The sequence below is a fragment of the Watersipora subatra genome, chromosome 9 (assembly GCF_963576615.1).
Source record: "Watersipora subatra chromosome 9, tzWatSuba1.1, whole genome shotgun sequence".
In the NCBI taxonomy this organism is placed as follows: Eukaryota; Metazoa; Bryozoa; class Gymnolaemata; order Cheilostomatida; family Watersiporidae; genus Watersipora; species Watersipora subatra.
Genome location: NC_088716.1, coordinates 3,774,897 through 3,790,322, shown reverse-complemented (window position 1 = coordinate 3,790,322; position 15,426 = coordinate 3,774,897). Strand labels below are relative to the sequence as shown.

Below are 15,426 nucleotides of genomic sequence, written 5' to 3'. Positions count from 1 at the left end.
AATATTATGAACAATAGTGGTTGTTTTACTGATCTGTTGCTTTCATTTTGTTGTCAAATAAACACAGCTCCCAATATTGTCACTGTTATGATCAGTCAGTTGCCATTCACAAGCATTCGTGATATTAATAAACGCCATCGTGAAATAACCCAAATTTGGTTATAAATTTGGATATTGAGTATGAACACTTGTAATAAAAAAGTGGACAATAAGTACGACACTGAGTTTCCACCATTGTCATCGCAGAACAGAACCCTTGAAATGGAAATGGTGGCCCTGAAAAGGGCCGAGGTGGTTGGTGGGACTACTGGCACTCAGAAGTTGATTTTTACTGGTAAGTCCAGTAGCCCGAGAGGGTCACTGTCATCCCTGTTAGGGTTTTCGGATGCTCAGCAGAGATGTGCGCTTGCAGGAGCGGCTGGGTCATCACTTCATCACAGGAGTAGCAGCGGTGTCTCCGTACATGAGCATGCCTTTGTAGGTCACGTTCTTTGTTACAAAAAATGTCGCAAAAAGTACACCAGTGCTTCACGCTTTTAAAAGCGAATAAAATGTCAATCAGTGTGTACCAGTATTTATAGACTGTCAGCATGAGTAAGAGAGTTGGTGACATATGTTCTAAGCCTATAGTCTGGCAAGTTCAACTTGCTGATTAACTGTTCGTTTTTGAGTTTTTAAGAGCTTGTAATCACATTTCCATATATTTTGCACCTACAACACAGCAGAGTAAGACATGGTGAATCTTTTGACACTAAATAACTGTAATGTGAATTTTTTGCAAGTCAACCTTTAATACTACGACCTCTACCAATCTCAAAATTGGTAAAAATAAGTTATTTGAAATGTCTTATTTTCCATGGATCCTAGTATATCCCTAAAATTGAAAAGGGAAAGAGAATTACGTGTTTGCTGGTTACAGGTTTTGATGTTTTGTACTACTAACTGGAAATGAGGTATTATCCGCGATCGACGCTTATAGGCGATAAAAATCCAGACCCAAAAACCTAACAAGGCAACGCAACCGCCCCACGAGAACTGTGTTAACCTCAAAACCCAGGCTAGCGCAATCCTAACAGAGCTCAATCATTAAACCTCGCCCATATGATAGTCGTCGCCTATCCTGGTGGAGTCTATATCATTGGTATTTAATTGTAAATAGCATTTGTTTTTTTTAAAAGTAACTGCCGTTTTGACCTACAAATTTCAACTACTTGTAACCACCAATCATATGTTGTGTTTGCTTCTGCTCACTTATATAAACAGTTGTTTTTGCATTTGAGGAACAGTAGAGACTTGGCTAGTATGATGAGGCATACTATGATATCACAATAAATTTATTCAAGTACAACACATCTTCTTTTGTAACTTGGACAGCTTGGCTTAAAAGGTGTGCTAGTATATCCACAGTCTGCTATCGGCTGTGTGATAGCGAGTCTGTATTAACCGCTTTTACGCTGGCAGAGTCGGAAGTGTAGTTTAATTGAAAGTGCCTAAGCTACTATAACCAAGCATCAGTTTCTCCTTGGCCTGGTTTGGGGGTTGCTCTGACTTTACTTCTCAAGTGTATGTAAATTTTCTGAACTTCACCGGAAGTGAGGCTTTATATAAAACGACGTTTACACAATTGTCTAAATTTTTTATGTTTCACTCAGGTTTAGACATTCAAATGTAAACCTGTATGACTTAAACCTGCCCGATGTGTACGCCTAACCGGATTATTATCTGATCGGGTATATGGAGTGTATCCGATCGAGTATATAGTATATTCGATCGAGGACGGTTTGCTCTACCACGGGAGCACAATCCTGTTACTTGATGCTGTACATGTATAGCTATTGGTATTTTATTGATGCTGAAAAACGATCGAGACGAAAAATTATTTGCGTGTTACAATCATGGCCCAATCATACGGAGAGTATATGTCTGGACATTCTGCACAGATTGACAACTGGTAGTCGAGATCAAGTGTTGTTACAGACTCATGACCAAGGCTGGAGAGATCACTCTATTATGACAATTTTTATTCCAACAACAGAAAACACATCATCAAATCGAATATTCATTTCTTTTGTAAGTTAAAAGGATATATTCATCAAAAACAGCAATAAGTTAAAAGTTGAAAAAAAATTAGATTGTAAAGACACTCATTGTAATTGTAAAGATTGTAATTGCACTCAATTAGATTGTAAAGATGCAAACATAAACATCAACCAAAGAGATTCTCATAAACGAAATTATGAAGAAGAGCAATTAGTTAATATATAAATATTAATATAACATAGCATATATATAATGCGCATAGTATATATAACACGCGTAGCTTATATACATATAATATATAACTACAATGCATAGTATTAATATCAAAGAACAGTGGTCATGGGCCAGAAGAAAATCGAGGTGGTTTTTTTAATATATTGTTACAAGCAGCCACCTGTTTACATGTGTCAGTCAGAGATATTCGCAAAAGAATTGGGCAATAGCTAGAATCATACTGTGTGGTAGCGTCAATATTCATCATGTAAGATAAATCTATTGAACGGAGAGTTGTCCTCACACGGCAATGGTCGAAGCACCTGCCGGTCATTGTCACCATTAAAATGTGTGACACACTGGCCATTGTGCTTGGCTATAACCTGTAGGTAATAAAATACATGTGTGTGATGTTTATGAAACAAGCACATCAGTGCACACAAACCATGAGATGTAATAAAGTGATCATCAAAAGATCAGTTTTAAAAAGTAAAGTTTATCACAATCGTTTTATCAATTGAGTAAATACTCACATATCGACTTTTCTTGTCATACACGAAGTGCTGGGTGCTGTTGCCATGACAATGGCCAGCCACTAGATAGCTATCTGTCGCACGCAGCGTGACACAGTCACCTGCAGTCGTCTTAATTAGTCCATCCTTCCACTCAAACCTAAAGTTAATAAATAGCCCTAAATATATTATAGAAAGCTATCATTTTGGAGTTACCTTTCCACATAAAGCAGTAGATAACTCCGTATTAATGATAATGCAAAACTTATCCAAGACTTCTCGTACCAAAGCTCTTGAAAGAACCATGTTGGAGGTTTTTGTATGATCAAAGGTCGATCATTTTTGCTCAGTTCATCTGCGCTGTGTAACTATTGCTGGATCATGGTGCTGTGTGAATTTATTATTATTATTGCAACTTGGGTAGAACAACACATGTAGTAGCATTCACACGATATTTGTGTGCATGTCTGTTCTGATTGGAGTTGTCTCATCACAATATTAGAAATCTCGCCATGAGACCGAGAGATGTCATGACACCGACAATGCTTGTCTCAAACAAAAAACTCATTTTTGCTTTAGTCAATATTTTGCTTCTGACTTTCCAACGCGTAAAGCAAATCTAAAATCAGCCATGATGTAGTGGTAGCCCTCTGGAAAGTGCTCTCATGCTAAGGGCAGACTCGTCCTCTCATGCTAAGGGCAGACAATGAACAGCTACCTCACTTCCTTGCTAAGAAAACTTGTGAAATTTAGAAGATCATAAGATGAGGGAGCCATCTACAGCAGACTACTCTCAACTAGCTAACATAAACTTCCAGAAAATATGTCTCTCTACACACATTGTAACTTTCAACAAAGTTTGGAGTTTCCTGAAGCACAGCAATTTCTTAAAGGTTGACTTGGAACAAAATTCACATTACAGTTATTTGGTATCAAAAGATTCACCATGTCTTACTCTGCTGTGTTGTAAGTGCCAAATATGTAGAAATGTGATTACAGGCTCTTAAAAGCTAAAAAACGAAAAGCCGCCGTAGATTGGAATCTCTTTATTTCGATGACGTAGCCACAAAATTTGGTTATTGTCTTGTCACGTATGTTCTCACGTGAATTGAAAGGCCAATACAAAGCTGGATATAAAACTTATCGTAATACTAGTTTATGACAAACACTTCGGGTTTTACCGAAGACAACGTATCAAATATAGATTATCGCTACTTTACAGTTTTGTTTCACGAACCATGTTGGAGGTTTTTTATGATCAAAAAAGGTCGATCATTTCAGCTTCTGAGCTTTTAAGAGCTTGTAATCACATTTCCACATATTTGGCACTTGCAACACAACAGAGTAAGACATGGTGAATCTTATGATACCAAATAACTGTAATGTGAATTTTGTTGCAAGTCAACCTTTAAGCAAAAGCAACGCAGCTGATGAAAACTATAATAAAAATAAGATAATAAAGAATATATATAAACATGATTAGTTTAAATTATATCTATTGTGAGTTGTAGTAAGTTACTTTGTGCATCTCTAGCGCTATCTCTACTTTTAAACCTCTATATACGTACCTCCTTTGTAACGCCACAGTGTAACTACCTACAGTATTTATCAAGGAATTATAACAGGTTTACGAGTTAAATGAATTACAATGTAATTTTATGAAAATCTTTGCTCCAACATACTTGACTTTGTTTGACCGTGTTACCAAAATATACTACCTGCTAATCCAATGCATGAGCTATTCTACTATAGACTGGGTCTCCTTAATTCTGATATCAGTTCCATGTTGATATATATATAAGCCTATAAGACATCTCGAGAGTAAATTGAATTTGCAGTAGTCACAGTTCTAAAGCATTTGACAATGTAGGAAAATTGAAACCTACCTGTATGCATCAGTGAGGGTTGAAGGGCACCAGGACAGGCCAAGCACAGAGTCTTCGCTAACCTTCACACAGTTTCCAGCAAATAGGACCAACCACTTCCCTAACAACATACAAGCATGGCTTCCCTAGCAACAGACAAACAACTTACCTAGCAACAGACATACAACTTACCTAGCAACAGAATAACATAATCTGCCTAAAAACATACAAACATTTCTTCCCTAGCAACATACAAACATAACTTCCCTAGCAACATACAAACATAACTTCCCTAGCAACAGACAAACATAACTTCCCTAACAACATGCAAAAACAACTTTCCTCACAACATAAATGCATAAATTCCTTAGCAACATACACATATAGTTTTCCTAGCAACAAACATTGCTTCCTTAGCAACAGACAAACATAACTTTCTTAGCAACAGACCAACAGCTTCCTTAGCAATGGAACAACACGATTTGGCCACCAACTCCCAAACATATCATCATCTCTAGCAACAGAAAAGATTTTATTTCGCTAGTAATAAACTAACATAACTTCCCTAGCAAAATGGAAACAGCTTCTTTGGCGACAGATAAATATGACTTTCTTAGCAGTGAGCTAACATGGTTTGAAATCAATATTTAAGCATAATTTATCTAGTAACATAAAAACATAGCTTCCTATCAACAGACTAACATGGCTTTCCTAGAAACGGATTTGACACATTTTTGCCTTCGGAGCACAAACGTAATTTCCATAGCATTATAGAAACATACATTCCCTGGCAACAGACCTACACTGTTAATATGCGAACAACTTCCCTAGCAACACAATCATATCACTTCCCTAGCAACACAATCATATCACTTCCCTAGCAACATAAAAATACCACTTTTTAGCAATAGATGAGCATATCTGGCAAAGTTTAGGTAAGCAAAATTTACCTAGTAACAAATATTAAAGTCTTAGCAACAAATAAACATTGGTGCTATTGACTCATTAGATTCCAAAGCCACTCCATTAGCAGTGCATAGATAACCTTGGAACTCGAGAGCATTTGAGAAGGTCTGATGACAGTCTACATTCAGATACAGCAAAACTCTGACAATCACCAGTGCACCAATATGTAACCAACCGATATGAGGTGAACGCTTCTCAAATACAGGAAGTGAGGCCTTGTAGTTCGGGTTGTAAAACTTGGAAATGGTGGATCCAACAGGAAGAGAACCGTTAAACTTGCGTGCATACCACTCCATTGTCATACAGCTTCTTTGCTGGAACGTTCTTTTTCTTTTTGCTATAGCCTACAGCGAGCAAACCATAGTAATGGATAACATGAAGACAGCTGGCCGCTTTCACACGTCTGCAGTTAACTTGTTTTGTAAGCCCTCAATTATGTAAGTTCAAAGTTCACATTGGTAGAATGACATCAAACACCAGCTAGAATATGAAAACGTGGGCACAACTCCTATGCGGATAGCACAAAATGTTAACTGACAGCATTTTGAAAATACTGGTACATCTATTTATTCCAAAATAATCATGGTATTTAGTGTTTAAGCAGTGATTTTGGTGTTAAAAAGGCAAAAGACAAGCTGTGAGAACGAAAGTCCTTGCAATGCAAGCTCCACGCTGTGACAAGGTGATCAAAAGCAGACTTGTGAATTATGATGCCAATGCCGATGTTTAGCCAATGCGTGAACATAAGACAAAAGCACTTTGGTTGGTTGCCATTCTTATGCATTTTTCCATAGCTCCTCACAACGCGACGTTGTTATGGTTACACAATATGGCAGATAGTTATAGTCTAAAGACGAAGCAGCTTCCATAAATGCCAAAAACTTTGCCTCATATTTATAAGTCTTGCCTTAACTCCTAAGCACTGTTGACAGAATGACACCAATCATCGTGTGACGATTGGTGTCATTCAGTAACTAATAAATACAGTAATATTTATATTTACCATAATAAATAAAATGAACTATCTATGAAAGGAATCTATCTAAATGAATTATCTATGCAACACAAAAGATCTGAATCGGATTATTTTTCGATAAGAATTGGTATATCGGATCGGTATCTGAATCGGCTGGTGAATTTAGAATCGGGGCATCTCTACTTTACATGACTTGAAAAATTTTAATAAAACCTGGTACTTGTCTTTGATCAACATTAAACTAAAATATTATTGAAACCCCAAGCTATAATTGTATCTGCTGACCTCAGGCTATAATTGTATCTGCTGACCTCAGGCTATAATTGTATCTGAGAGGGCTTAAAACTTACATGTAGATCATAAGAAGAAGGTTTATAAAGCTCAATTCCAGGATAGGTTATCTGTTGCTTGAGAGACCCACCAAACACGTGTTGAATATATTTGGCATGCTGAAGGTAAGTAACCAGCTCTTTTGATGCCTCGGCAGCAGGCAGCGGTTGAGAGAATGCACACTCACAGCGTACTACTGTACCTCCACACAGCCAGACTGCCAGACTCAGTGCTAAACCATCAGCCCCGTCTCTTTTGTAAAAGAAACTATCGTAACCTCCGACGGCCTGCAAATGTTTCAGAGAACGGAGGAGTGAGAAAGCATTGACAGAATATTGTTATGAATTTTTAATGTAGTGGGTGACATGGCAGTTCCTATATTAGGACCATTTTTAAAAGTTTTGTAATAAATGAATAATAATAATAAATAATGATAAAACTCTGCTATAAGAGCCATGTCTGTCCATTTGTCTGTCCATTTGTCTGTCCGTTTGTCTGTCCATTTGTCTGTCCGTTTGTCTGTCCATTTGTTTGTCCGAAGCAACACCCAATCTTTCTCTCAACGATGTTGGGAAAAAGATTGCATCGCAATTTTGAAGCAAATGGATTTTGATTTTTTGTATCGCGTTTCTCCGACATTTGGCCCAGCAGCCAGGCGCGCTGCCATCTGCGCTTTCCAACCACCTCACTACATTTCGGAATAATTGTAAATAGAGTTATTACACCTGACAATCGTTTATATTTTATCACAGACTGCTAGGTCACTAGCACATATAGCATGTGTTGAGACTACAGACAACATTGAAAGTGAGATTAAGGTAAGCAGTAGTTCGTGTTTACTAGTATTATTTCTATACCTCTATAGAGATAATACCCTCTTTATATCTCTATAGAGATAATACCCTCTATATATCTCTATACCTCTATAATAGAGATAATACCCTCTATATATCTCTATACCTCTTTAATAGAGATAATACCCTCTATATATCTCTATACCTCTATAATAGAGATAATAACCTCTATATATCTCTATACCTAAGAAGCGAAGAAGTCTCATGTAGCCCCAATTTGTTTGTTAGTTGCACTACAAACAAGCCTGCCAGGTATTTGTGGTACAAACAGTACCACAAATATCTCTCGTGATTTCTCTCTATGGGTTATTAAATATCCAGTTTAAACAACATATAAGTTAAGGGTTATAGCGCAATTAGCGAAGAGTAGTTCACCTCTGAATATATTATCCACAACATGTCTCTTGATGACACACTAGATATCAGCCACCCAGCAACCTGTCTCTTGATGACACACTAGATATCAGCCACCCAGCAACCTGTCTCTTGATGACACACTAGATATCAGCCACCCAGCAACCTGTCTCTTGATGACACATTAGATATCAGCCACCCAGCAACCTGTCTCTTGATGACACACTAGATATCAGCCACCCAGCAACCTGTCTCTTGATGACACACTAGATATCAGCCACCCAGCAACCTGTCTCTTGATGACACATTAGATACAACCAATCTGAGGTAAATGAGGAAGTAACGTCTTACCTCATACATATCTGATCTGATAAGGAATATTTCATTGTCTATAAGTGGTAGGTGAAGACCTTGGCTTTCATGAGTGGGTTGAGGGATGACCTGTCGCCTTAGCCTCAGGGACCAGGACACTGTGTCATAACTTGCGGAAGCACCTCTTTTAGAAGGAACGACTATTAGACTACCACCTTTCATGGTCTCCAGCATATTCTCTGTAACACACAAGTTGATCAGTGATAGTTTTACATTCACCACCTCGTCTTAGAACTGCGTCATCAGTTTTGTCAAAAAAATTTTGTCCTCCAGTTGCAATAAACTCAAAACCTAAATTATAATTGAAAAGTTAAATCAGACACATGATAAAAACTAAAAACAGAGGCTATGATTTTATTCCTAAAGAAGTTCTTGAGTATGTCAGTTTTCTTGAGTATGCCTATTTTAGGATTTTGCATAAAATTAATCAATTAATCCATATGTTTGGCGTAATCTTCTCTCAATTTATTCCAGTTCAACCTAGTAATCTCAGGTGTTTATTGCTAACTAACACTGTTCGCTGTATTCATAATGTAAAGACTACCAACTTATCGTAAAAAACTCATAAATATGCATATTTCATATATAAGTTAAGCTTAAAAAATGTTGTAAAATGTGGAATTTTGTAAAGGAGGTATACGTTATAGGAGGTATATGTTATAGGAGGTATATGTTATAGGAAGTATATGTTATAGGAGGTATATGTTATAGGAGGTATATGTTATAGGAGGTATACGTTATAGGAGGTATACGTTATAGGAGGTATACGTTATAGGAGGTATACGTTATAGGAGGTATACGTTATAGGAGGTATACGTTATAGGAGGTATACGTTATAGGAGGTATACGTTATAGGAGGTATACGTTATAGGAGGTATACGTTATAGGAGGTATACGTTATAGGAGGTATACGTTATAGGAGGTATACGTTTTAGGAGGTATACGTTATAGGAGGTATACGTTATAGGAGGTATACGTTATAGGAGGTATATGTTATAGGAAGTACATTATAGGAGGTATACGTTATAGGAGGTATATGTACGTTATAGGAGGTATACGTTATAGGAGGTATATGTACGTTATAGGAGGTATACGTTATAGGAGGTATATGTACGTTATAGGAGGTATATGTACGTTATAGGAGGTATATGTACGTTATAGGAGGTATATGTACGTTATAGGAGGTATACGTTATAGGAAGCATACGTTATAGGAGGTATATGTACGTTATAGAAGGTATATGTACGTTATAGGAGGTATATGTACGTTATAGGAGGTATACGTTATAGGAGGCATACGTTATAGGAGGTATATGTACGTTATAGGAGGTATACGTTATAGGAGGTATACGTTATAGGAGGTATACGTTATAGGAGGTATACGTTATAGGAGGTATACGTTATAGGAGGTATACGTTATAGGAGGTATACGTTATAGGAGGTATACGTTATAGGAGGTATACGTTATAGGAGGTAAACGTTATAGGAGGTATACGTTATAGGAGGTATACGTTATAGGAGGTATACGTTATAGGAGGTATACGTTATAGGAGGTATACGTTTTAGGAGGTATACGTTATATGAGGTATACGTTATAGGAGGTATACGTTATAGGAGGTATACGTTATAGGAGGTATACGTTATAGGAGGTTTACGTTATAGGAGGTATACGTTATAGGAGGTATACGTTATAGGAGGCATACGTTATAGGAGGTATACGTTATAAGAGGTATACGTTATAGGAGGTATACGTTATAGGAGGTATACGTTATAGGAGGTTTACGTTATAGGAGGTATATGTACGTTATAGGAGGTATATGTACGTTATAGGAGGTATATGTACGTTATAGGAGGTATATGTACGTTATAGGAGGTATATGTACGTTATAGGAGGTATACGTTATAGGAGGCATACGTTATAGGAGGTATACGTTATAGGAGGTATATGTACGTTATAGGAGGTATATGTACGTGATAGGAGGTATACGTTATAGGAGGTATACGTTATAGGAGGTATACGTTATAGGAGGTATACGTTATAGGAGGTATACGTTATAGGAGGTATACGTTATAGGAGGTATACGTTATAGGAGGTATACGTTATAGGAGGTATACGTTATAGGAGGTATACGTTATAGGAGGTATACGTTATAGGAGGTAAATGTTATAGGAGGTATATGTTATAGGAGTTTTATGTTATAGGAGTTTTATGTTATAGGAGGTATACGTTATAGGAGGTATACGTTATAGGAGGTATACGTTATAGGAGGTATACGTTATAGGAGGTATACGTTATAGGAGGTATGTTATAGGAGGTATACGTTATAGGAGGTATACGTTATAGGAGGTATACGTTATAGGAGGTATACGTTATAGGAGGTATATGTTATAGGAGCGTCTACTGCACCTAGTACTTTTTACAGAGAGTCTGATACATTACACTATATTATAAATTGCTTTTACACATTTTTGCATATGTTAGATATTATATTCGTTTAAAAAGAAACTATTCATCAAAGTGAGTAGTAAGAATGACTAGCATCTGACACAGCATCAGCTTACATCCATGTAACATTCTTAACAAATACTATGTCCAGCAGATGACATCATGTGCAGGTAAATCTCTATTGAATGGCACGAGTAGCAGGTGGTGCGAGTTAGACAAGATACCATTGGCCAGCAAAACACACTTACCAAGAAACATTTCTGAGTCAGGTAGGCTGCCAGAGGAGACAAATAGGACAAAAGGTGCTGTCACACCCTCCATGGCAACAATTCTACTTCGGCCTCTAGACACTGTCTGTTCAGCCTCGATCACAATAACTTTGGTTCTGGAATCTTGTCTCGCCAGATCTACGGCGGCTGCAGATGTTTCTTTATTCTCACAGTTGTTTTCGACAAGGATGAGCTTGGAAATAAGGGGTTGATTGAGAGATGTTCGAAGAATGTTAACATCTTCCTTCAGCTTGGTGGGAGTAATAGTGGAATAGTCATAAATGATGGCTACACTTTCTGCAAGGCCTGCCCAAACAGACAGAGACAGTGGGACAGAGGTGACAATATTACTGAACAATTTTCGATTTTAATTGGTTGATCCGCTTGACTCTGTTTAGATAGTGTATTTGGGTAATCCACCGAAGCAATTAAAAAATCTGTCAGCAAATTTCTATTCTTTAAAGAGATGATAACTCTCAACAGTTTTATCTGTTATCATTATGCAAACAGTGTATTTAGAAACAATTGATATGGCAAAAAATGTTTATCGTGAGTTTCCATAAAGCTGGTTGTGTTTCTTATCTGGAGAACATCAGGGTATCTAGAGTCATTATTTTCATGTTCACAAAAACTGGTTGCATTTGTTATTATTATTATTTATTATTTAAAGAAATGCAGGAAATCCATAATTAACATGTTAAGTTTTATATCAGAAGAACATATCAGAAGAACCAGTAGTTCTACCACTGTTACACCTGCCTTATTAGTTGTCATACGGCAGCACACTTAAAAACATTACTTATAGCCACGACATATATTATCATATGAAAAAAATTAGTAAAACATTTTCGATAGATTTGTCATCACAGTACATGTGGCTAGGCCTCAGCAGTTGTTCTCTTTTTAGATATAAGGTATCTCTCTATGCCGTGACAACAGGCTAAGTTGTGACAATACGACTACACAATGAGTTGACTTACGTGAGGTAATATGTTGAAATGAACTACTGCAAGACTGTTCATATTGATCGGGAGTTGTCACAGCGTGTTCCCTTTTCCTCCGCAAATATAATAGGAGAAAGGCAAAGAGTCCAAGGCACAAAACCGAATAAATTAGCTTTTTCATCCCTCTACAAAGAACTGAATACGTGAGTCACTAACACCACCACATAGCCCTTACAGCTGTTACTCCTATCCGCTCATTAGTTGGAGGTTAGACATATTATGCTGCTTATTATTAGGCAGCTCCGTAATAAAGAGCTAAACTCGGGCAGCTAAAACTGAATCTCAAAAAATAAACAAATGAATTTAAGTTTGAAGTGACCATTCAATAACTTGTAATAGTTTGATATTTTTACCGAATTCCGCATTGTATCGAAATATACACCACGTGCATATATTGCATTGAGTCAGTGAACTGGAAGTTTAAATATGAATGTCCACACATACATGAAAACAAAAATTGCTAAAAGATATCATTGAAAGATTTTTGCATAATATTTTGAATGCATGCCAAATAGATGATAATTTATAGATGTACCAAAACTAGTGTATAGTTTTATACATAGGCTCATAGATGCATTTGGACATTCTTCAAATTATTCATATACAATGCCGCAACAAACTACTGAGCAATGGCTAAAAACTAACTGCTTGTAAAAACCATGAATCAAATACCGTCCATTGTTGTTGATCCATTAAAAGGTTTATATGTAAGTTTAGTCGACTGTTGAGTTATTAAGAAATTTTCAACTTCATTGTAAAATACACATTATCTCGAATACGAGGTATAGATGATGCAGTAAGATATAAAAGTGAAAAGGCTGTTATATCTGATATCAGATAAAAGATCTGTACAGATAGAAAATAAAGGGAATAACAAGTTACATCACCATTGCAATTTTCATTGCAGATTCCACAGTTACAGCACCTACAAATTTCAGAGATGGGAAGATTACAAGCCAACTTCAGATTTCGAACCACATTCTACGACTAGAACATTGAGAACTTAGCAAAAGAAAATGTCAGATAACCACCAAAAGATTTTTAATCTAATTATAGCACAGACTGAAACCATGGTCTAACTCCTAAAGAGGGAAATCTAAGATCTACGCCTAACCAGACCCTCTATCAGTGACAACACCCAGACTATAACATCTTGCGGTATATCAAGATCCGCATCTGGTATCAATCTATACCAGACCAAGGATTATAATCACTGATTACATATGATAAAATCTCTGTGAACGAATAACAACAAAAAGTAACCAAAACCCTCTAAAACTACAAGATTTACAATTGAAAACTTAAAAAATATAGTTTCACTCCGGCACTTCAACACTTAAGTCAATATAAAAGAACGAATATTCACTCTTCACTTCCTCAATACAGCTGCATCATGGCAGACAGACATGTCAGCAGAACAAGCCAAAGAGTCGATTACCGAGAGAACAAGAGGGTGACTCTATTTTAAGTCTCAGACATTACTTTTCCATACAATTTGGTCTAGAGGTATAACTTATCATATATTTTTGTTCTAAAATAAACGTAAGGTCTTGGGAAGAACCCTTGATATTCTTTACTTTAAGAATTCTCCTTTGGTTCTGTAGTTCTAAATTGCAGCATCTGGAAAGTTCAACTGTAAGATTTTGGTTACATCAATAAACAAGATAAATTGATCAAAACAGTGAATAATCTAGATCAGAATCTATTTTGGAGCTATTAGCAATAACTAATAAAAGTAACCATAAATAAACTACGCCATTCCAGGTTCAGTGTAGAGTAATAGGTAGGATAATCCTGTTCTATCAATCACCAACACTAAGCTATTCATTTTACAATAACAGTAAAAATGTAATTTTAAATACATACATTCTCTCAGACCTTTTTTGTGATAAGTAATTAATTAAAGATTTAAAGTTCAATTTAAACTACTTTAGGCCAGTTAGTTATTGCCCAAAAAATCAGATAATTAAGATGCTTCCACTCAATGCTTTCATACATCAAGCAGAACTTGCTTCCAACAACCGAGATCAAGCGAAATGAAAAAGAGTGCAGTAATTATACCTTTGAAAATATGCCCAAAAAAAACAAAAAAATAAAAAGAAAACATTTACCCAATTGAAAATGTTTGTCACGTTTTAAGGGTTTTTTAAATAATAGGATCTACAAAGGTAATTTACTAGCGACTAGAAAGTAACTAAGAAAGCGTGCCAGCTTGAGTCGTCAGAAAACAATGTTTAGAATATCTGTAGCCTTAGTTATTTTACTCTGTTAAATTTAAAAAACGTTAAGTATCGTATGTTTGTTTGATTAGGTTTGCGCAAAGGCTTCATACACGCCTATTTCTGGTTCGCAAGGACGAATACGTTGATTGAAATTTAGATCCTTGTTATGAAAGCTGTATTAAAGTTGAATCGAGGATCGTTCTTCCATACATTTAGTCAATAAATTTGATAATTGTATGTGCTGTTGTCTTTACCATGTTAACTAAGTTATGGAACAATGTTTTTAGCGAATGGTTTCAGATTTTTAATCGTCGTATCTAATGAAGCACTAAAACCCAAAATCAGTATTGTTTGGACATGTTGCATTCATTACAAATGTGGCAATACGAGCTTGGTAAAAGTTTCTCTGTCAATGTAACGGCGGTCGTAATATTTTGGTTAATAGTTTTTATTGTTAGATATGTGTGATTGTGTGTGCATTCATTTTACTGAATATTTAGTTTTTATGATCTAGCAAACAATCAAGTCTGTCACTTAGGCTATCTACTACATAAGCAGAAAGCTTAGTACACAGGTTGTGAGCAGGAAAACAACTAAAGCAAAACAGTAAACAACACAAATTATCTTAAGCAACTACATCAAAATGCAAAGAAAATTGGTTGAGTAAGAAAATATGTAAAAAAATGTTGAGTTGGGACGACAGGATCTAAGCATGAAAACCTAATGAATATGTATCAAATAAGAGTCTGCTTTAACAGCCTTGACAATGTGTGCAGTCAATGCAACTAAGTCTACACTGGATGACTATATCACAGAAAAGAGCTATACATAGAAATAGTTTGCAACAGTACAAGCTTTTATTTAGAATTTGCCAAGTTGTGCAATATACTCTCTAACGAAATTTTGTTATGCAAGGTATCAAGAAATCACAGTTGAGTGCAGATGCGTTTTAACCATTTATTATTTTTAGTAAATCAGCAAACCGTAATTATATACCGTCAAGC

The 15,426-nt window shown here is 36.2% G+C and overlaps 1 protein-coding gene across 1 annotated transcript; it reads right to left on the bottom strand.

The window, feature by feature from the left end:
- Positions 1-2,068: 2,068 nt before the first annotated feature.
- Positions 2,069-12,325, bottom strand: LOC137403515 (inactive polypeptide N-acetylgalactosaminyltransferase-like protein 5). Its single transcript, XM_068089452.1, has 8 exons — positions 12,177-12,325; positions 11,176-11,502; positions 8,462-8,661; positions 6,923-7,189; positions 5,772-5,940; positions 4,652-4,751; positions 2,787-2,925; positions 2,069-2,636 (listed from the first exon to the last, which is right to left on the bottom strand). Exons 1-8 carry the CDS (start codon positions 12,319-12,321, stop codon positions 2,508-2,510), a joined length of 1,476 nt encoding a protein of 491 aa, XP_067945553.1. The 5' UTR covers positions 12,322-12,325; the 3' UTR covers positions 2,069-2,507.
- Between the last annotated feature and the right edge of the window lie 3,101 nt (positions 12,326-15,426).

Bases quoted from the DNA above. Each gene is read 5' to 3' on its own strand.
- LOC137403515 (XM_068089452.1), bottom strand. From the start codon at position 12,321: ATGAAAAAGCTAATTTATTCGGTTTTGTGCCTTGGACTCTTTGCCTTT. The intron at 8,662-11,175 runs GTAAGTGTGTTT...TGTGTGTTACAG, and splicing joins TGACTCAGAAATGTTTCTTG to AGAATATGCTGGAGACCATG. The intron at 4,752-5,771 runs GTTGGTTACATA...GTATGTTGTTAG, and splicing joins GAAGCGTTCACCTCATATCG to GGAAGTGGTTGGTCCTATTT.